A 21,704-nucleotide genomic window follows, 5' to 3' on the forward strand; every position below is an offset into this window, starting at 1 on the left:
TCCTTCTCAGGTTCCGCCCCAGAAGCGAGGGGACTACACTTCCCAGAAAGCTGTGCGCGGGGGCGGAGACGGCAGAGATGCGATGGCGGACTCACTGCCCCTGGAGGTGAGAGGAAGCGGTCCTCAGGCCTGGGTCGGGGACAGGCCCCGCCTTCGGGGTCCGGAGCTTTGGGGAAGGGCTGTCTGACAGTTCACCCGGCACCTCCCGCCTGGCGGAAACGAGCCGCCCGGCGGATCCCAGGACCTGCAAACTCTGGGTAACAGCCCGCATTGGGGCCACTTCGACCCCTTCGGTTGGGATACCATCCTCTCCTTCCCCACTGACCTCAGAAGATGGCTGCTCTGTCAGCTCAGGGGACAGACTCTCTACCCATCTCCTTTCCTTGAGATGGCCGTCCCCTCCCCCTCAGTTCTAGAAGATGTCCGCTCCACCATCCCCTTGGAATGGTCGCTCCTTTTCCTCTACCCCTCCCCCATCGTCCTCGCAGTTGGAAATAGACTGCACCCTCCCCATCAATTCTGGGGACAGTCGCCGAGGTCGTTAATCTAAAACATGCCTACTCCGCGTCCTAGTGATGGCTGCCCCTGTATTTTTCACTCCATGGGATGTTTGTTCCGTTAGCCAGGGGCAAGACTGCTCTGCTCTCATTGGCAAGAAGATGCAGGTACAGGCTTATGTGTCTTGTGCCTTTTTAGAAATGGCTTCTCTATCTCTTTTGCCCTGGGGATTGACAGCCCCCTCCCATTATCCAAGAAAGTCAGGTCACTTTTCCATGAGTCCTAGAATGCACCCTCTCCTTAGCAGGAGTAGAGCCTGCAATGACATCCCATTCCCTTTTTGTTCCAGAGGTTATCCATTCATCCCTATATATCCCATGGGTGACCAGTAGTAGTCCCTTGGGGTGAGCTCGTGAGGTGGCCACTCCACCCTTATCTCCACCTCCTTTAATACTAGAGAGGTTACTCCTTTCTCAGTGTAATGAATTATGACCCTCCCCTTGAAGACACGTATCCCTTGCTCTTTGCTCCCGGGGTTGATCTTCCCAGAAGATAGGTCAGCCGCTCTGGTAGCCCAGTCTTCCCTCCTAGTCCCCTAAGGATGGGGACTTGGTCAGTCCAGTCCCATCAACACTCTTCCTCATGCCTCTCCTCTCTGGTCCTAGTCATTCTCCCTACAATAATAATCTGCTTCATCTCCCACCCCTTCCCTGAGCAAACCTTTGGTGAAAGTAGAGGTAAAGAACTCTCATATTTAACCCAGTAAATACTGGTGGAGTACTGCCTGTGGACTTAGCCTCTGAAAAGAGGAGAGAGCACAATGGGCTAGCAAAGTCACTTCGGAAGGACTTCCCAGAAAGAGCCTCATAGACTTGCTCTATTGGTAGGAAGGATGGACTGGGGATGTTCTGGGACCAGCAGACCCAGCCCAGTATGGAGGCCTGGCAGTGTTGAACCAGAAGCGGGGATTTTGTTCTGAGATTATTGGGAAACCCAGAAGGGGTAGTGAAAGTGGAAACAAGCTTTTGGGAAATTAACTCTGTGACTGTATAGAACGGATTAACAAGAACGGATGTAGAAACGAGGAGGCTGTACAAGGAATCTAGGTCTAGGAGGATAACTTTTGGAGCTAGTAAGATGGTGAAGTTGCTAAGGTTGAAGGGTTAATAGCAGCCACTTGGCAACCACTTATGGACCATCTAGTCCCTATAAGGCTGATCTAGGTTATTTTTAAATGTCTTCATTTCATACATATAGAAACTGATGCTCAGAGAAGTCGTGTCCTTTGGAGTTACTCAGCGGAAAGTAGAGGAGCTAGGATTTGATGAATCTGGGTTAGCCTTGTCTGAAACTTCAGTTTTAAGAGTAAAGAATAGAAGACCATGAGTCCAGGTGTCACTCGGGGCCTCAGATTGGGAGTTTAGGCTGCAGTAAAGAGTAAAGTTGGACCGAGGGCAAAAAATAACAATTGGAGTTGAGATTAAGGTTGAGAACTCTTTGAGTGTTGGACCCTGTAGACAGCTGGTACGAGACCAATGTTTGGTTAACCTGACAATGTAAAACCATTAAATAGTTGACTGTTCTCATATAAGTAAACATAAATCAAAAGATTGAACCTTGGGAGTCGTAGAGAATCCAGAAATAGGGCAGCTAGCTTGGTAAAGGCTTAGCAAACATTGTCGTAGTCCTTGAGGAGGAAAGTTTCTAAAAGAAAAGGACAGTTAATAGAAAGTTGTTCCTGGCCTCCCAAGTGACCCCTTCCTCTGCCCCAGCTAGAGCCACCAACCTTACCACTTACAGACTCACAGAGCATAGTTGGAGGGAAGAGTAGAGTCTCCAAAACTTGCAGTATTGTCCTACCTTAACAGCTAGCTGAGAAAACTAGCTATAATAGAGAAGATGGGGGAAGAATAGGGGTCCCAAGGCCATGCATCATGACTGACACCACACTTCTCTCACATGGGATATAACTCTACTAAGGCAGGAGAAGGCTGTGCCAGGTATAAGCCAGGCTGGGTACATAGTGAGTTCCAGGACAGCCTAGGATACATAGTGAAACCCTGTCTAAATGGAAAAAAAAAAAAAAAGGAGTAGGATTTGACTAATGTTCTAGGTCTATGGAAAGTGCTGTGTTTTTGTAACTTCTCACAAGAACCTATTTAAATCTCAGCACATTTGCCATTTCACAGACAAAACAAGGCTCAAGGAGTCAGCCAAGTGGAAACTCCTAGGTTTGTCTGGCCCCAGTGCCCAGTCTGTTTCTACCCAACTGGGCATGAATTTTTTTTTAATATTTATTTATTATGTATACATTGTTCTGTCTGTGTGTATGCCTGCAGGCCAGAAGAGGGCACCAGACCTCATTACAGATGGTTGTGAGCCACCATGTGGTTGCTGGGAATTGAACTCAGGACCTTTGGAAGAGCAGGCAATGCTCTTAACCGCTGAGCCATCTCTCCAGCCCTGGGCATGAATTCTTATTCTTCTTACTTGGTACAAACCTGAACTCGGAAGTGGCTCATGTTAGGTTCATTCTCATGAGATCTTCCTGGAGGCTGGAGAACGGAAGTCAACATCTCCTGAAGCTTTGGGTCCAAGCTGGACTAGAAGCTAGCGCTCTGATGCCCTTGGGTTCTAAAGGCCTTCCAGTTCTAACAGCCCTCAAGTACCTTGTGTTTTCCCCCCAGATGCTCACATATATCCTGAGCTTCCTACCTTTGTCAGATCAGAAAGAGGCCTCCCTCGTGAATCGGGCTTGGTACTGTGCAGCCCAGAATGCCCTTCGGGAGGTAAGGTACCCACCTCACTTGGCTCATTCTGAATTGTCCCTCACTTCAACTTGCTCTTGGCCCTGCTTCTGTATCATCTATCCATCCATCCATCCATCCATATATACTCATACATTAATACATACTAGCCTTGGGATACAGAGCTTGGGGTGTATAGGTGAATAAAACCTAGTCTCCCTAAGGAGCATATTGTTCAATGAAGGAAAAAGAAGCATGAATGATTGTGGTACTGTTTGTTCAGAACCATAGCACTCAATGAAAAGAGGAAACAAAGACAAGGGCACCCCCTTGAGATCATCCAGGTGTATCAGGAAAGGCCTGCGAGAACAGGAGAACAGTACATGTTAGTATTCTAGAACTGGCATCAGGGTGTGGAGTTCACACAATGGTCACACAAATTCCAAATAACTAGATTGAGTTTTATGTGGGGGATATGGTAGGAGAGGAGACTAGAATATGGTCAGGGTTGAGTTTTATGTGGGGATATGGTAGGAGAGGAGACTAGACTATGGTCAGGGTTGCAGGGTGGTAGATATGCAGGTAGCAGAGCTCAGGCTTTCTCTCGGTTACTGTTGTGTTCAAGCTGTGAGACTGAGTATTGGAGGCGGCCCAGCCAGTCTTGTGTTGATTTTGATTTAATTATCAGTGAGATTAATTTTTTTTCCTTTTTCTTATCAGCAGTTTTGTTCTTTATATACTTAACTGGTAGGGTTACTTGCCCATTTTTAACTTTTTATGTAAAGATTAATTCTTTATATATTTGTCAAAATATATTTCTGATATGTTTGCTCTTTCATTTTATTTGTAGATAACTTTTATTTATGAGATATAGAAATTAAACTTCTATGTTGTTGATTATTTTCTTTTTCTTCCATGGTTTTTTAAAGATCCCTGGCCCGCCTGAGTTTTCATCAATGCATGCTCATATTTTTATTCTAGAGTAGTGATTGGCTCAACAAAAATAAATTATTTCTGTTATGGTTTTAATGTTTTGTTTTGTTTTCTTTTTTTTAAGTTTACTTTCTTTGGATAGGGTCTTACAGTGTAGCGCGGGTTAGCTATGAACCACAAGCCTCAGCCTTCTGAGGCTTAGATTACAGACATGAGCCACCACACCTGGATTGGCTTTGCCTTTTATTGGTGAGAATTGTGTTTTATTCATGAAACTTATTGTAATTTGTATGATAAAGTGTGAAGCTGATCTGTTTGGTTTTCAAATGGCTCCTACATCATTCCCATCTACTCTTCCCTGTCAGGTTGGAAACCTCCTCTGGTACATATCAAGTGTACATGTGTAAGTAGAGCCTGTTGCTGGATTATTGATCTGCTGTCATGAATTTTAATGTCTGAAGGAATTTCATTTTGGACTTGTTGAAAAGTTTAGAGTGTGAGATAGCCAGATGGCAAGACTCAGTTGATCAGTGAATATCTGTGTGAGAAATTCAAGGGAAAGGTATGGGTAATAAATATAGCCCCGGTGTAAGTGAAGAGTGAGTAGGGCAGGAGTGTAGCGCAGTGGTAGAGAACTTGACCAGAATGTATAATTCCCTGGGTTTGATCCCCAGAACTGGAGAAAAAAATGGATGAAGTAAAGCCCCAAATCTGAGTAACTGCACCCCAGGGCAAGGTGTAATGAGCAGAAGAACAGTGGACCAGGACTGGAGAGCATCTTAAACGCCCTATGGATGAGTAATGATGTAAAATGCCATAGAGACGGGCAGAGTAAAGAACAAACAGTGCTCATAATGTATGCTCTCCTGTTGAATGTGGTGGCTCATGCCTGCAGTCCCAGCACTGGGAGGGAGAGACAGGAAGGTCAGGAGATCAAGGTGCATTACCACGCCCGGCTGGGATACCTCTCAGTATCTCAAGGGGCACTATGGGTAAGAGTGAGGGTAGCTGGAACAAGGGTGGTCAGGGTTTAGGAGCCAAGCAGATGTGGGGGTAGATGTGGTTCAGAACTGGACATCTTGCATCAGGGTTTCTAGAGAGGTCCATGAAGCAGTTGATCTCCAGTGTCTGGTGGAGGAGAATAATATGGATCAGAAAGGAGCTGGGGCCGGGCATGGTGGCACATGTCTGTAATCTCAGCCCTTGGTAAACTCAAGCAGAAAAATTGCAAGTTAGAGTTCTACCTGGGCGAGATTCTGTTTCATAAAACAAAAAGAGAAGAATATAGGCCTGGAGAGATGACTCAGGAGAGTGCGTAAGAGTGCCCCTACACAGCCTCTCCTGTCGGCCCCGTGCAGACAGGAGAATCGGTGGGGCTTGCTGGCTGCTCTAGGTTCAGTGAGAGACCCTGTCTCAGGGCAATAAGGCAAAGAGGGATAGGGCAGGACACCTAATGTCCTCCCCTGGCTGCCACACACAGCCTTACCCCACACTCGTACACCACATGTCCATCTACCAAAGAAAGGAAAGGGAAGCTGTGTTACCCCACAGGATGGTCCAGTGTGACAGACCGCAAGGAAGAGGACAAAGGCTGTGCGTGTGTATGTGTGTTAGGCAGAGAAGGCAGGGAGAAACTACTCACGTGTTCTCTGGGTCTGTCTTTCAGTGACTCCAGAGAGACAGTGAAAAGCAGGCTAAAAGGCAGGAGGAGAGCCAGGGGCACATTGGAAGTAAGACAAGGTTGATGGCTAACGCCCTTCCCTGGCAGGCAGCATGGGACAGAGCAGGCTGTGAGAGGCAGGAGAGAAGCCCCCACGTGGTAGTGACTTGCTGGAGGGGAGCTGTGATCAGGCCTGAGTGATTCTGGCAGGAAGGAGTAAACAGATAAGGTCAAAGGTAACTGAGTAGCCTGGCAGTGTTTCCTCATACTTCCCAGGGGAAAACTGGAAATAGAAAAAGGAGAGATAGGAAAAAGTACTGTAGCACTCAGGAGACTGAAGCAGGAGGATTGCTGTGATCATAAGGCCATCTTGGGTTACATAATGAATTCAAAGCTGGATTGAACTGCATAGCCAGACCCTTTCCCCCAAAATGGAAGGACCAATATAAAGACAAAAAGAGCTGGATTCCCATGAGATGAGGTAGGGACAGCTCAGCAAGCCAGAAGAAAGGACTGTCTGAACCCAAAGGCTAGGAGTCAGGGGTAGGGTTCTACCGGGAGCCACTTAGCAAACAGGAAGGTACTTCCCACTTGATGGCTTCGGTTGCTTTTTGAAGCAGGACAGGCCATTTCTTTTTTCAAGATGGTTTCTTTTGTGTAGAAAGAAACCCTGGCTGTCGTGGAACTCACTCTGTAGACCAGGCTGGCCTCGAACTCACAGAGATCTGCCTGTCTCTGCCTCTCAAGTGCTGGTATTAAAGGTGTGCACCAAAAAAGAAAAAAAAAAAAAGGACCGGCCATTTCAAGAAGGCTAGGAGCAGAGAAGCTTCTGCAGCAGGCTCAGAGAAGGGAGAAGGGAGACAGGGAGGATGCGGTATAGGGCAGGCCATGGCTTCTTCAGCAGTGTGCTGTTATCTCCAGCTCAGACTGCAGGTAGGCAGCTGGTTTTGTTATCTGGCTGGGCAAGAAGAGTCGGCACAGCAGCATGAGGGAGGAAGACTACAAACCTTGAGGAGAGAGCAGTCTCATAGAGACCACCAAGAAGAGGATGGAGGGGTGGTCAGGCTCCTGAGTATAGGTGAGATGGATGAGAAGAGCAAGGAGGGAAGGAAGAGGGGGCTTGGATCTGTGGCTGAGATCTTAGAGGCCACTATTGTGGGGCTGGCACTGCTGCAGCTAACTGGGAGTTCCAGATCACACTGACAGAGCCCTCTCTAGACTGAGAGCCTTGGAAGGCAAAGCTATAGGTGCACAGACATCTAGGGTCCTGTCCCTACTTCACCACTATTATACCCCAGAGAGTAGTGTTGAGAGCCTGTCCTCTAGGGCTCAGATGTAGGCAGATGGAGCAGGAGGCAGCGTCACTGATACTATGGAAGATAGCAGTCAACTAAGGCAAAGCTGGAACTAAGTCTTCCAAGCCAGGCTAGGATACCTGGATAATGTGACTTCAACTTCTTGTCATCCCCATTTTGTTCATGTAATCCTAGTGTATCCCAAATAATGGAGTATGAAAAGGCCCCCACGTGCTCCATGTTTTTTCTGGTATCCTGAAAGTCCTGGGTGGCCACCATTGGATTGGTCACTGTGGAGCAGTTCCAGTTCTTCCCACTGCTTTCGTCCTGTCCAAAGTATTTAACTGTCTCCAGAGAGCAGGACCGCTGAGCACCAGAGTTGTATTTCACTGCAGTTTTTGGAAAGGAAAATGAGTACCTTAGTTTTTGGATCCCTGTTCTAAGCAGAGGGAAGCAGTTCTCTCCTAGATGGCTCTCCAAGCCTGTGCTCAAGCCTGCTGTCTGGCTGTGAGGCTGCACTAGGTGCTGATCTCCACAGTCAAGGCACACTTAGAGTGACAGCAGCTGCTCATAAGATGCCAACATGGAGAAAGGAGAACAAGGGCTTCCTTGGCCATCTGTGGGTGGAGTGGCTGAAGCTGGAGCAGGTACCTTCCATTCTTCCCTCAAGCCTCCAAAAGCAGTTTCTTAGGGCCTGGAAAAGGCCAAAGTCCAGAACCTAGGAGCCCTCCTTGCACTTGCCCCTCAAAGGAGTAAGCATTCTTTACTTACATTAAAAATTTTTTTTTCAAAGGCTGCCCTTTGGTGTTGCAGTTACATCCAGTTGACCTCAGGAGCAGGTTGACCATTGTGTAAAGGGCTCAAGGCTACCTGGCCTGGCTAACAATGGTCAGGGGTCACTGGGGATATGACTCAGTTGAGTACTTGCCTAGCCTATACTCAGCCCTGGGCTTGATTCCCAGTATTACATAAAACTAATAGTAGTGATGCAGGCCTGTGATCCCTGTACTGATCCCTGAACTAATCACAAGTTCAAGGTCATCTCCTGCCACAGCAGCTTCAGGGACAGCCTGAGACAGCAGGGGCCAGGTATGGTCTCAAGTATCTGCCCTGGTAGCTGGAAAGTCTCTGGGCCAGGCCCTGCCTGTTTGTCTTGTGGCTGCCAACTGTGAACTGTACCCTAGGGTGATTGCCAGCAAATTCTCTTGACTGTTTGTCTACCTTGTTCACAGAGAGGTGATTGGAAATGGAAGAACATTCCTGGCTGCTCAAGCTCTCAGAAAGGGAAGGAAGCTAAGCTCCTTCGTGCTTGTAGCTGTTAGCACAGAGGCTCTGTGGCTCTCAGGCTCCTAAGCTACATGAGTGGTGGGGGTGGGCGCTGCCTGGGCAACTGAGCTGCTCCTAGCTCCTCCAGCTCTAGTTTATTCAGACCGATCCACATGGTGCACGGGCTTCTCAGTGGCTGGAGGCTGCTTTCACTTTTCCTTCTATAGTCTTCCTTGTCAGCCCTTTTAATCTCTTTTCCCAGCCTTCACACTGGGATCATCTCCCCCCCCCCCTTAAATCCCAGACAGACCTTCAGGAGTCTCCACTACCCTCTAGCAAGGGGATCTGAAGGGAACCTCCTCTTGTGGGGAGCAGGGAACAACCACAGTCTCAAAGCAGGATCAGGAAGGGGATCACAGGGATTCCTGTGAGAGAGAACATGAGGTGGTCCCTATTTGCTCCTTTTCTTTGAGACAAGGATTCATGTAGCCCAGCCTGGTCTCAAGCAAAAAATGACCTAGAACTTTTTTTTTTTTTTTTTCCGAGACAGGGTTTCTCTGTGGCTTTGGAGCCTGTCCTGGAACTTGCTCTTGTAGACCAGGCTGGCCTCGAACTCACAGAGATCCGCCCGCCTCTGCCTCCCAAGTGCTGGGATTAAAGGCGTGCTCCACCACCACCGGAGACCTAGAACTTCTGATCTTCCTGATTCTACCCCTCAAATGCTGGCTTCTGTAATGCCATGTGTTGAACCCAGGGCTTTGTGCTAGACAACCAACTATTCTACCAATTGAGCTACATTCTCAGCTCCCTAGTTCTTGCTTCTTACCTATCCTTCCCACCACGACAGTCATGGGGGTCATTTCTGCTGAGGAAGAAGCCAGTCTGCTCCCCGTGCCTAGGGACGGGTTGTGTGCTGGCTTGGAGGATAGTGCTAGAGTTTGCAGGACTGCCTGTGTCGGTGCTGCCTTTCCGTGTCCTCTTGGTGCTACTCTGACGGAGTCAGACAGGAAAGTGGTATTTTTGTTGTTGCTGACAAAGGTGTTTTCCAGACCTTACTAGCTTTCCTGCATCAGAGCCCTGTTGATGATAAAGCTAAAGGCTTCTTAAAGAACATGTTCCTGCTACCTAGGCAACAGGTGGAGAAAGGACTAGGTGGATTTTTTCTGAAGATCTAAATCGGCTTTACACATGCTAGATAAGCCCTGAGCTGCATCCCTGACCTAGTGGATAAGATGTTGGAAGTGCAGGTGTCCTCTTCCCTGCTACAGGTCTATTCCATACAGACTGTATTGACTTCTCCTTTAACTACTTTTGGCATGAGAGCAGGGAAGGTTCTATGAGACTGTTTCCCTTAGTTGGGGTTTCCCAATATGCTGCCAAAGCCATCATATTCCACATTCTTTTTTTCCCTGAGACAGAGTTTCTCTGTTATCTCAGCCTGTCCTGGAACTCCCTCTGTAGATCAGGCTGGCTTCGAACTCATGGAGATCCGCCTGCCTCTGCCTCCCTCAGTGCTGGGATTAAAGGTGTGCGCCACCACTGCCCGGCTGTATTGCTACATCTTAAACCTGAGCTTGACTCCTGGGTTGCACCCCCTACTCCAACCATGAACTGCTCTTTCTCTGCCAAGCAAGCCCAGCTTAAGTTCCTTGGCTTCTCTGGGATTTATATTAGCTTCTGCTGCCTGCAGAGATGTGATACAGGTGTTGCAGGCAGCCACACCTGTTGCACATGTTGACACATGTTGGAATACACGTGCACGCGCATGTATGTGCACACACCTCTGCTCACACAATTGTTTTTGCCAATATTTGTGTGCTGAGGCACTCAGGCCCCCAGGGGACTAGACCTTGGTGTTTATTCCAGACCTCTGGTACCTGGATCACAAGAAACTGAGTAACACCTCCTTCCTTCCTTCCTTCCTTCCTTCCTTCCTTCCTTCCTTCCTTCCTTCCTTCCTTCCTTCCTTCCTTCCTTCCTTCCTTCCTTCCTTCCTTCCCGTCCTCGCAGTGCTGTTTATACCCTCTCTAGGAAGCCGGGCATCCGACTGTTTAACTAGTGCCGAGATCCTGACTGGGTCTGCAGATCTTAAGATCTGACACTGCAGCCAGGTGGCGGTGGTGCACGCCTTTAGTCCCAGTACTCAGGAGGTAGAGGCAGGCAGATCTCTGTGAGTTCGAGGCCAACATGGTCTACAGAGCGAGTTATGGGAAGGCTCCAAAGCTACAGAGAAACCCTGTCTCAAAATCAAAACAACAACAAAACAGATTGTGATCTGGCATTCTGTGGCCTCCCACTCCATGAAGGCATCATTGGGTGTCCTATAGGTCATAACCCTCCTGTGCTCAGTTTGCCAACTCCCCACTCGATCCTTGCTCCTCTGTGGGCATCTAGCATTGTTCTTCATTCACCTTCCTGCTGGCCCAATAGTCACTTCCTTCCAGATCTCAGCATGATTCGTCTTCCTGTTTCCCACTCTGTTTCTCTTCCCAGCTCCCACTTTCTGCCTACACCCTTCTCAGCTACACATGACATGACATACACAGCAGGGATGGGTGCTTCCTGTAGAAGGGCCTTTCTTGACTGTCTTCAGCCTCTGAGAACTAACCTCAGGCCTGCTGCTACCCTATAGACAAATGTGCGGTACAACATTCCTGTGTCCTCTGCCTCACTCTCAGCAATCAAGAGCTTGGGCCTCAGGGGCATTTCATGCATCAGCTTGACCAACCTGGATGGCTCACCAGCTTCGCACCAGGTACTGCAGTCTGTTGCTTACCACTTAGGCCCACACCTGGAGAGTTTATGCCTGGGAGGGGGCAGCCCCACAGAGGCATCCTTCTTGGCCTTGATCCTGGGATGTCCAGCCCTGCGCACCCTTGACCTCAGTGGCTGCAACAGTCTCTTCACATCAGGCACTCTGCTGGCTCAGCCTGAGACAGCACGGTGTGTTCGGAAGGCATTGAGTGGCCTTCGTGATCTTAACCTGGCTAGCCTACGTAACCTGACTGACCTTAGCTTCAACCATCTCAGCGGTTGTTTCCCCAGCCTGGAGCGCCTCTCCTTGGCCTACTGCCATCTTACCTTTGAGTTAGGCCCAACCTGGGGCTCCATTAGCCCCCAGGCGTCCTCTCCCTCCCAGCTTTCCTTCCACAACCTGCTCCAGTTTGTCAAAGAGCGAGCTGGTAGGCTGCGTGCCCTAGACCTCAGTGGTACTGGCTTGCCACCTGAGGCCCTACAAGCCCTGGGCCAAGTGACTGGACTGCAGCTGGAGGAACTGAGCTTGCATAGCTGTAGAGACCTCTCCTCAGAGGCCGTGGCCACCCTATGCCGCCAGCAGCCTGGCCTTACCTCCCTGGATCTCAGTGGTTGCTCAGAACTGACTGACGGGGCACTCTTGGCTGTGAGTCGAGGCCTGCGACACCTGCGGCACTTGAGTCTGAGGAAACTGCAGCGACTGACTGATGCAGGTTGTACAGCCCTGGGAGCCCTGCACAAACTGCAGAGCCTGGACATGGCTGAGTGCTGTCTGGTGAGCGGGCGGGAATTGGCAAAGGTCTTAGGCTCAGTTCACAGAGCTCCACCGGCACTGACTTCCCTCAGGCTGGCTTACTGCTCTTCACTGAAGGTGAGTTACTTTCCCTCCCTTCCTGTCCAGGGGACCTGGGGGAGCTGGGCCTGTGGCCTCAGGGACAGTCTAACCAGGGTTTGTGTCCCAGGATAGTCATTAGAAATACATTTAGGATGTGGTCTGGAAGAGAACAACTTAGATAATATGGCAGAACAAGACTTTACTGCCCTCTCTGGCCTGTTTCATGAGTGATCCCACACTGTATGTGAGTTCTAGAGGGAGGAAGTCGAGAGAAAAGGAGTGATAGAAAACCGTGACAGAGGTGGTAACACACGCCTTTACTCCCAGCACTCGGGAGGCAAAGGCAGGCGGGTCTCTGTGAGTTAGAGGCCAGCCTGGTCTATAAAGCGAATTCCAGGATAGTCAGGGATACACAGAGAAACCCTATCTGGAAAAAAGGCCAAAAAAAATGTTTTATATTGCACTGAAGAAGATATTCAGTAGGCGGGGCCTTGGGATGGATCACTTGGGAGCTGTAAGGTTAACTGTTAGCTGAAGTCAGGTCCTTCACAGAACTCAGCATTGTCCATATGGGTGGCATTCCTGTCTGAAAAATGTCAGCTGGGGGGTTGTTATCCCTTTAACCTTTTACTATGACAAGAGCATTCCAGACCTAAAACCTGTCTCACCCTCATTTCATGGCAAGCACTCTGCCTAACAGTTCCTTGGCCATTAGTGTCCCTTAGCTGTTCTACCAGGCCTCGTGTTCTCATGCCCACCCAGCTCTCTCTGAATCTACACAGATTTTCTGCTCTGCTTTTAGCTCCTGCTGCCCCCAGCTTCTCGTGGTGGTGGCAGCCCTAATGCTTCAGGTCCTAAATCTATCAGAAGCACCTCTGATTGGTTCAGTTGTCCTGGTCCGGTGGGCTGTGGTCAGTGTTGCCTCAGCCCATGCTTCCGACATCACAGGCACAGCAGCTGCCTTAGAGAAACCTGTCTACACCCTTCCGTGTGCACACATAGTCGTGAGCTGCCTTAGAGAAACCTGTCTACACCCTTCCGTGTGCCACACGTAGGTGTGGCCTTGTGTCTTTCTACACCCTTCCGTGTGCCACACGTAGTCGTGAGCTGCCTTAGAGAACCCTGTCTACACCCTTCCGTGTGCACACGTAGTCGTGAGCTGCCTTAGAGAACCCTGTCTACACCCTTCCGTGTGCACACGTAGTCGTGAGCTGCCTTAGAGAACCCTGTCTACACCCTTCCGTGTACACACGTAGTCGTGAGCTGCCTTAGAGAACCCTATCTACACCCTTCCGTGTACACACATAGTCATGGCCTTTGTGTCTTTCAGCAGCCTCCTCTGGGTCTCCCACCCTGTTCACTCCAAACTTTCACAACCAACACAGGGACCATGGTGCGCTCATTCAGACCCTTGCTCATGACCCCAATGATATTCTTTTTTTTTTTTTTTGTCCTCCTGCTAGGATGCCTCAGTGCTTTCCATGATCCCAGCATTGGGCCCAAGCCTCAAGGTGCTAGACTTGTCCTCCTGTGTGGCCCTCACTAACCAGACCATGCAGGCCATCTGTACCTACCTCATTCACCTGTCAGTCCTGCGCCTGGCTTGGTGCAAGGAGCTCCAGGACTGGGGGCTTCTGGGGCTGAAGGAGCCAAGTGAGAAGCCTGGGCTAAGTTCCCAGGTATGAGATCCTTGGAATTAGGGAGGGTGAGGTGACCTGGGTCTCAGCTACCCTGTGCACTTCCTGAATCTTTAGCAAAACTTATGAAGAACCTAAGAAGTGGGAGTTTCTTCCCACAGCTACACCAAGAGGTGGAAAATCAGGCCTCAGACCCTCAGGAGCCTAATTCTGACCCACGAAGCCCCTCCCTGCTCATGCTTCAGGCCCTGCAGGAGTTGGATCTCACAGCCTGCTGCAAGCTGACAGATGCCAGTTTGGCCAAGGTGTGAATAAGCTGAGGACATTGGGGCTGGTGCCAGGGGATTGGGCCAACCCATTTTGTTCTTGGAGCCCCTTTCTCTTCGGTTTCTGGTAGAGCAAGGAACCGGGAAGGGTCCAGGCTCTGAGTCCCAGTGCCATCCTGTGTCCTTATCCTTGCAGGTGCTCCAGTTGCCTCAGCTGAGGCAGTTGTCATTGAGCCTGCTGCCAGGGCTCACAGACACGGGTTTGGTAGCTGTGGCTAGGGGCTGTCCCAGCCTGGAGCACTTGGCATTGAGTCACTGCAGCCACCTCAGTGATGAGGGATGGGCTCAGGCAGCCAGGTTCTGGCCAAGGCTGCAACACCTCAACCTGTCCAGCTGCAGTCAGCTCACAGAGCAGTGAGTGTTTGATTGCCTTACATGGGCCACAGTGCATGGGCTGGACTTGGGTCCTACATCGGTTCAAGCACTCATCCCGTGGCCTTCTTGCAGAACTCTGGATACCATTGGGCAGGCATGCAAGCAGCTTCGAGTGTTGGATGTGGCCATGTGTCCTGGTATCAACATGGCAGCTATCAGGCACTTCCAAGCGCAGCTCCCTCAGGTGACCTGCATCCAGTCTCGCTTCGTGGGAGGGGCTGACCTGACCCTAACACTCTGAGGCCAGGTCAGTTACTATCCCTGCAGCTCGTCCTTCTTCACCAGCATAGCCCAGGCCCAGGCCTCCGGACCTGTGTTAGCCTCAGGGCCTCCTGCCTTCCCCTGCTCTAGAAACTTTTCTAAGACTCAGGACCGGACCAATCCAGGACCCCACAGATGGCAGCAACCTCTTTCCGGCTGCACGTTGCTTCCATGGGCTCTGTTCTAAAGGTCAGGGCCACAGGGGGTGCTGGGCCTGGTGCTGAGGAAGGGCAGACTCTGTGCCTCCTGCCACTCAGACCTCTGTTTTGCCTGCTCTCCAGGGGTCTCTTCCAACCCTCCTGAGCATTAGCAGTCAATCCACCAACTTGATTGTAAACCCAAACAAGATTAAAAATTCCAGATTTTATGTTTTCCTCTGATGTTCTCAGACTAAACGGGCCCTCCCTTCTCCATCTCAGTTAACACAGAGACATTGAGATTCCCCACACTGACTCCTCACATGGGAGGCTTTGGAGGCCTTTCCCAGCACTTCTGCACATGCCCTGCTACAGGCACTGGTCCCACCCAGACCTGGAAGCAGCCGTTTACCAGATTCATGTGCTGCCTTGGAGTAGGATAAGAAACAAGACAGCATCTCTGAGTAGGAGGGTCACAGGTGGTCATAGAGTCCAAACCTTCTGATCAGTGCCAATGACTCAATAGCAGCTCTGGGGTGGTCCATCCAGTTGATCCTCTGTGTGTCTGTCTATTGGTTCTAGAAGCAGCTAGCCTGTGCTGAGTACCTGCAGCCACTGGACTTCAAGTTGGAATTCAGATGTGCTATTGTTCTCCCAATCACCAAACTCGATAGGGAGGTAAATAAGCCAGTAGGCAGGGACAGTCTGGTATGCAGGAGATGCATGAACAGAGAATTAGCATCCGGGGCAAGAAACCTAGGGCAGCAATGAACTTAGAGGGTCAAGGAAGACATCAAGGCAGTGAAAGGCAAAAGGGGGCATAGAGGTCAGATGGACAGACTGGAGCTGGTTCTGCTATGGAAGGGTGTATGTAGGCCCTGATGGGATACAGGGAGGATGCCAGCTTGGCAATAGGAACCCTGAAGACAAAACAGAAGGACTAAAACATGTCTATGCAACTTGGCAGCTCAATTCAGTACTCAATCATGGTAACCATGGCAATAGAACAGTAGTGAGATATTGAACAATATAGGATGTGTCTTACTGTTCTATTGCTGTAATGAAATACTGTGACCAAGGTACTCATAAAAGAAGGCATTTAATGGGGGCTTGCTTACAGTTGCAGAGGGTTAGTCCATGACCATCATGGTGGGGGGTATAGTGACAGGCAGATATGGCGCTGGAGCTAAGATCTTACCTCCCGATCCACAGGCAGAGAGGAAGCTAGATTGCACCTGGTATGGGCTTTTGAAACCTCAAAGCCCACTTCTGGTACATACCCCCTCCAACAACGCTACACCTCCTAATCCCTCACAATCAGTTCCACTAACTGGGACCAAGCATTCAAACACATGAGCCCGTGAGGGCCATTCTCATTCATACCTCCACAGGGTGTATGTATGAGCATATAATCACATTAAATTTGCAATGCTGGAATGGCAGCTATAGAAATGATCAGAAGCCAGGGGTTTATTGCCAAGGTGGTGGTGGCATGGACAAGTAATGGAAGGTATGGAGAATTGACTGTATTGGGACACTAACTGCAACCCTACCCTCCATTTCTACCTTAAACTCAAAAGTCTCTTCTAAGTGTAGTAGCAAGGCTCTGTGTCCAGGCATGGATACTCTGAAGATGGGAAATGTAGTTTTGTTTTGTTTCCCGCCCCCCCAGGGCCAAGTGTTTTGCTAGCATTTTTTCCCAAAGGAAATGCCATTTAGTCAATTTTAAGGCACAACGTTGGTGAAGAGCATGTTAAGCACAGTATCTGAGGAGTAATGATGAATGGCATATAGAAGTCATTCAGGGTAGTGGTAGCTTTCAGCCTACCCTCTAGGGCCCCTGGATTGCTGAATTATTTGTCTTCGGAGCCTGGAGTTTGTGACTCCAGCTGGACCCACCATGTCTCAGCACTTCTGCCCACACAGACTCTGGCTTGTCTGTGACCACCTCACATATAATCACGGTTAGATCAGGATTCTCTGTGCAGATTACCCCTTTGGATTTAACAGCCTTCTTCAGCTGTGTGTCTCTCCCTCATGCCTCTCACCAAAGGTTTCCACATCCCACATAGAACAAGGGCAGGGCCGACTGTCGGGAGCCTTCTGAAAGCATGGTTTCCAGACAGACGCTGTTGCTTTTGCCTAGGAAGGTATCCATCTGGGGCAGTGTGTCCTGCCCTGGTACTTCTCTTCTCAGTTGGCCCACATTCCGGTCTCTCCTTGGCTGCTCCCTCAGATGGCAGGTCATCCCTCTCTTCATGTCCAGAACTGGGGATGCTAAGGACTTATTTCAAGAAGGGTAATAGTTCTTACCTATTTCCACCCAACACCGGCCTTCCAAAGGCAGCTAGCTGTCCTGAGCACGTGGTCTTACCTGGTGCCCCTTACATCATTCATACCTGTGTTTATCAACAGCCTTGGCCCACAGGTTCAGAGCTGATTGGACACATACTTACAAGTCAAGCTAACTTTATTTTTGCTAGAGGTTCTGCTGGTCAGGTTGTCTGTGACTTCCACCCCTCTTTGTGGCTGCCACAGCAGCACCATTGTGGCCCATGGCCAACTTCAGTCAAGGCTCAGTGATGCTGAAGTCATAGCAGAAGTTAAAGTTGGTAGGGGGCGGGGGTACTGGGGGAGGCTGCTCAGGAATGGGCACATTCTCCAGTTCCAACAAGCGCAACTTGGTCTCCATAGTAAGCAGCTGCTCCAGGTCTAGCCGAGTCTGCTCACTGCCCATGGTGCTGCCCAGCAGGGCATTTAGCCCATCTGTCCACAGGTAGAACTAGGGATGAACAGGGCCAACTCAGTGCCTGCTTCTCTGTTCCCTCTGCTCATCTACCCAACAGTGTAGCCCAGAAACTTACATCCCGCTTGGAGGGGGCAATGAAGTTCAGGAATGCTTCTTCCTCCCCATGGTCATAGCTGATGGAGAAAGCCAACTCATAGAGGTCCTAGGAGAGTGGGAACAAGGACACTGAGTAGGGAACAGGTAGAGTGGGATAGGAGGGGGCGTAGCCTCTGACCCTACCGCAGTCACCTTGTTCTGCTTCCCAGAGCCCTTCTCCCGGACATGGGGGCAGTCCTTGCCCACCAGGAGTGCCCTGATGTCTGCCACAGGGACTGTAGAAAGAAGATTTGGCTGACCACTGTGGCCCAAGGCTGACCCAAGATAAGGGGCATCTAGGGAGAGGGAGAACAGGTATAGGAGCCCAAGCCCCGCCCTCCTTACCCTGTTCAGGTAGACTATCCAGGGCGGGTGGGTTGGCACCCTCCTCCACATCCCCATACTGCAATACTTCGTGGTTGGGGGATAAACAGCAGAACCACAGCTTGTCTGCCGAAAAGAGAAGAGAGGAGTGATGAGGGGGGCTCTGAACACAAACACCCCGCCCCCCCCCAACACCTTTAGCCCATTCAGAGACCCTGGCGTCTCCGGCTGCTGATCTTGCGGAAGAGCATTCCCTCACAGAGTCGGAGCAAACGCTGCTGGCGGATCAGGCTTATGAGCTCTGGCTTCAGCTTCTCCCGCAACTCCCTGAATGGAGAGTGGGATCATTCACCAGGGTGAGCTGGAGCATGGTCCACAGGGCAATGGGGAGGGTGGAGACCGAGACTCACAGTATAGGAGGGGCCAGAGTGCCCTCCTGGTGCAGACGTTCTGTCTGCCGCAGCCTCAGCACCTCCCCGTAGGTGAGAGCATTCACTTTGGTTCGGAAGAGTTCCAGGGAGGTGGGCTTCAGTGCAAGCGTCCGGGCTAGCTGCTCCCGAACCACTTGCATTACCTAGGACCTCACAAGCTCAGTATAGGACCTGTGCTCAAGACCCTTTTCCAGAAGCACCTTGCTGCCTCCTCCCCACCCACCTTGTCAAAATCCTCCTGTGTTGCCCGCATTTCCTTCCAGGTCTTATTCAGCAGCTGGATAGCCACACAGAAGAGCTCATGGAAACTGTGGTCTTGGCTGAAGAACATGGGTGAGAAGTCCTGGGCGGTCTCGGAGCCTGGAGCGGGGGGGCAGGAGGGGCTCAGGGAGAAAGTGTCTACAGCCCCTGGCCCTCTCTGCCCTTCCGTCCCCTGACCCCAAATACACTGGATCTAGCTCAACTCACAAGGCTCCCCGACGTGGAGCAGCTCACACAGCAACACCGTCAGCTGGATGCTGCTCTGGGCAAAGGGGCACTCATGCTTGTCCTCTCGGCTGCTGTTCTCCAACACGAACTAAGGCAGTGGGAATAGAGAACGGCAGCAGGATCTCCATGGAGGTCCTGATGCATCTGGGCTGGTGCCACCCCCGGTGCCCCATTCTGTTACTAACCCGGCTGTATGCACTAGGTGCATGTCTGGAGAAGTAGAGCATGTTGTCCAGGGCCAGCAGGCCCGGGGGCACACGCTCCAGGTCCTGGGCTGGGTTGCTGTTCTAGAGATGGGAATGCAGGCAGCTTAGGAAGGGCCATGGTCCTAGAATAACTGCAGCCTGGGTGGAAGTTTGGGGACTAAGGAAGGGGTCACTCACAGAGAAGCCTAGCTTTCGGAACTCTCGGACACAGAGAGAACGGCGGCGGTCAGCACTCAGCCCTGTGCCAGAGGACTCCCCCTCTGGCTCAAAGGCTGCATGGCGCAGGGCCTGCAGTTGCTCCCGCTGTTCCTGAAGCCAATGGGGAGGAGCATGTCAAGATCACAGGTTCAAAACAAAATTCTAGGGAACCCTCCAGCCTTTGTACCTCTGTGCACCTGGCTGTAGGGGTCAAGTGGTGTCCGCATGCGTGGCTCCAGCAACCCTAGTGTAAGAGCCTGCAGCACATACAGGTGGTGAGCCATCTCATCGCCCATGGGAGCTGCACTGTGGATAATGTTCTGGAAGACAGCCAGGCTTGAGTAAGACTCCCTGAGAAAGGAGGACCGGTGAGAGGGTCTCCCGGGCCTGCCCCGTCCCACCTTATAGATGAACTGGCGAAGATTCCTCTGCCATAGGTAGTCAAGCATGTGCTGCAGTGGGTGAGAAGGGGGTTTAGAGGATTCTGCTCTTAGCTGGAGCACAGCAGCCACCCCAGACAGAGCACTCACCTGGCGTTCAGCAGAGCTGGCCCCCTGCAGCAGGGCTGTCAGCAGTGCCATAGCCTTGGTTTGCAGCTGTTGGTTCATCCTACGGCAAGAAGAGGAACAGGCTCAACTGTACATCCGGAGTCTAGTTCTGCTTCCCCCGTTCATTCTGTACCCTAGAGGCTTACACCTGCAGGTGCACCAGCAGCCTATCCAGTGGCACCTCACTCTTCACCAGCTGGCCCAGGGCAGGGCTGCTCAAAGTCACACTCTCCAGCAGCCTGAGGGCCAAGGGCTGCACAGAGGCGTCCATCAGGTTCATGTTCACGTAAGATACCACCTGTAAGGGACAGAGGGTGTCAGTGCCAACACATGAGGGCTGGATACGGGCACTGCTCCACCGCCCCTGGAAGAGGACACACACCTTCCTGACAAAGGGGATGCTGAGTGTCTCCCAGGACACCACACCATGTTCCATGAGCTCCAGGAAAGCCCTTAGACCAAGGGCCAGCATCTCCCCTAGGCTGCAGAGAACATGGGGATGAGTAGGATCAGACCAAGATTCCCAAGTCCTGCTATGTTCCCCAGTCCACCACAGACGGCCCTGTGCTCACTCATCCCCATTTTCGATAATGGTGCTTAGTTTCTGAAGCCCATCACGGCTGATGACCTCCTGGGCAAAGGTCATGTCTGAGGCCAGCGGGACCAGGTTTTCCAGGGCTCGATAGCACACTTCACGATTTGTACTCTGCAGCCCACCCAGCAGCTGCTGGGCCTCCAAGTCCTAGCAGGAGCGGTAGAGAGATTGAAGTGGTTAGACAAGAATGTTACTGGAAGTGTGAGGGCCTGGGTGTCCACTAGGTGGTGCACTAAGGAGCTGGGGCCTCCAGACTCGCCTCAGAGACCACTAGGCAGTAAAGGGACCCCTAGGCAGCAGAGGGACCCAGCGGAGCGGGAGGAGGAGAGGGTTGAAAGGGGCATTACTGGGGCAGTGCTGAGGCACAGGATGCTTCCATTCTTGATCTCGGTGCGGTTCTGGAGGAAACAGCAGAAAGGAGCGAAGTTAAAGAGGGGTCTGGGAAATGGTCAACTGGATCATCTGTTGGGGGGTCAGTAAAAGCTCACATTCAGAGCAGGGAGAATAAATATATTGAATCAAACCCAGGTGGGTTAAAGGGACCCTGTGTAATGTGGGGCTGGGAGGGGGCTCACATTCTCTGTGATGTATCTCTTGTGCCCATCAGCGAACTTCAGGGCATAGCTCTCGGAGTGAGGCACGTTCCACCTGTGGGGCAGGAAGCTCAGCGAGGAAAGTCCAGGGTCACCTCTCCCACCTGTCCCTGCCCTCCCCCATGTTTTCCCGGGCCTGCGGCACTTACGCGTCGCACACCTCCTTCAGCACAGTGGCCAGGGGCTTTGCCTGCAAGTGGAGTTGTCACTCTAGGGTAACGAGTTGGGATGAGGGACTTTTAAGAGGGGTGGGCTGGGCTGGCCGAGGGAAGAGGAACAACCCAGAAGTGGGAGGCGGCTTTCGGACAGTCCCATTGACCTGGTCTAGCTGGATAAGCTGTGGGATGGCGTCAGACTTCTGAACGGCGATCTTCACCACGTTCCTCTTGGGCGCCATAGTCCTGCCGCTGTGGCCGCTGGCACTTTGCACAAATGTGCCACCTCCCGCCGAGGGTGCACCTCGTCTGCGGGCTAGGCGGACCTCCCTCCGCTTAAAGTCTGGCTTCGGTGGCCTGCATCGACTGTTCAGGTTCCCACTTTTGATCTGGCTCCGAGGCCTTCCCAAAGGAGCCTGTTAGTTCCGGGTTAATCTCAGGGGTAGGAGGGTAGGACCCAGCCTGCCCTGACCCGTTCCGCCCCACTGAGAAGGCCTGGCCCCGCCCCTCGCCAAGGTGCAACCGGTGGAGACTGGGAGGGCAGGCTCCCACACAGT

General features: G+C 51.3%; 2 protein-coding genes across 5 annotated transcripts; one reads left to right on the forward strand and one right to left on the reverse strand.

The window, feature by feature from the left end:
- The first annotated feature begins 51 nt into the window (after positions 1-51).
- Positions 52-14,967, forward strand: LOC126502902 (leucine-rich repeat-containing protein 29-like). 4 transcript variants are annotated; one of them, XM_050144266.1, is made up of 8 exons: positions 52-106; positions 3,186-3,287; positions 4,544-4,581; positions 11,032-12,024; positions 13,452-13,667; positions 13,787-13,930; positions 14,088-14,305; positions 14,399-14,967. In XM_050144266.1, exons 4-8 carry the CDS (start codon positions 11,911-11,913, stop codon positions 14,565-14,567), a joined length of 861 nt encoding a protein of 286 aa, XP_050000223.1. In that variant the 5' UTR covers positions 52-106; positions 3,186-3,287; positions 4,544-4,581; positions 11,032-11,910; the 3' UTR covers positions 14,568-14,967. The 4 variants fall into 4 exon arrangements, with proteins under 4 accessions (XP_050000223.1, XP_050000220.1, XP_050000222.1 ...); XM_050144263.1 differs by lacking the exon at positions 4,544-4,581; XM_050144265.1 differs by lacking the exons at positions 3,186-3,287; positions 4,544-4,581 and having other exon boundaries at positions 77-106.
- A 2,209-nt stretch (positions 14,968-17,176) lies between these two features.
- Elmo3 (engulfment and cell motility 3) lies at positions 17,177-21,668 on the reverse strand. Its single transcript, XM_050144261.1, has 20 exons — positions 21,312-21,668; positions 21,142-21,182; positions 20,975-21,047; positions 20,747-20,797; positions 20,377-20,546; positions 20,187-20,286; positions 19,951-20,102; positions 19,787-19,865; positions 19,658-19,708; positions 19,454-19,576; positions 19,236-19,367; positions 19,038-19,139; positions 18,832-18,940; positions 18,587-18,723; positions 18,343-18,506; positions 18,147-18,259; positions 17,954-18,058; positions 17,762-17,844; positions 17,589-17,675; positions 17,177-17,506 (listed from the first exon to the last, which is right to left on the reverse strand). The coding sequence occupies exons 1-20, from the start codon at positions 21,387-21,389 to the stop codon at positions 17,294-17,296; spliced, it is 2,163 nt and encodes a 720-aa protein (XP_050000218.1). The 5' UTR covers positions 21,390-21,668; the 3' UTR covers positions 17,177-17,293.
- Positions 21,669-21,704: the final 36 nt, after the last annotated feature.

The sequence above is a fragment of the Alexandromys fortis genome, unplaced genomic scaffold (assembly GCF_014885135.2).
Source record: "Alexandromys fortis isolate MF-2015 unplaced genomic scaffold, M_Fortis_MF-2015_v1.1 scaffold_1, whole genome shotgun sequence".
Classification (NCBI taxonomy): domain Eukaryota; kingdom Metazoa; phylum Chordata; class Mammalia; order Rodentia; family Cricetidae; genus Alexandromys; species Alexandromys fortis.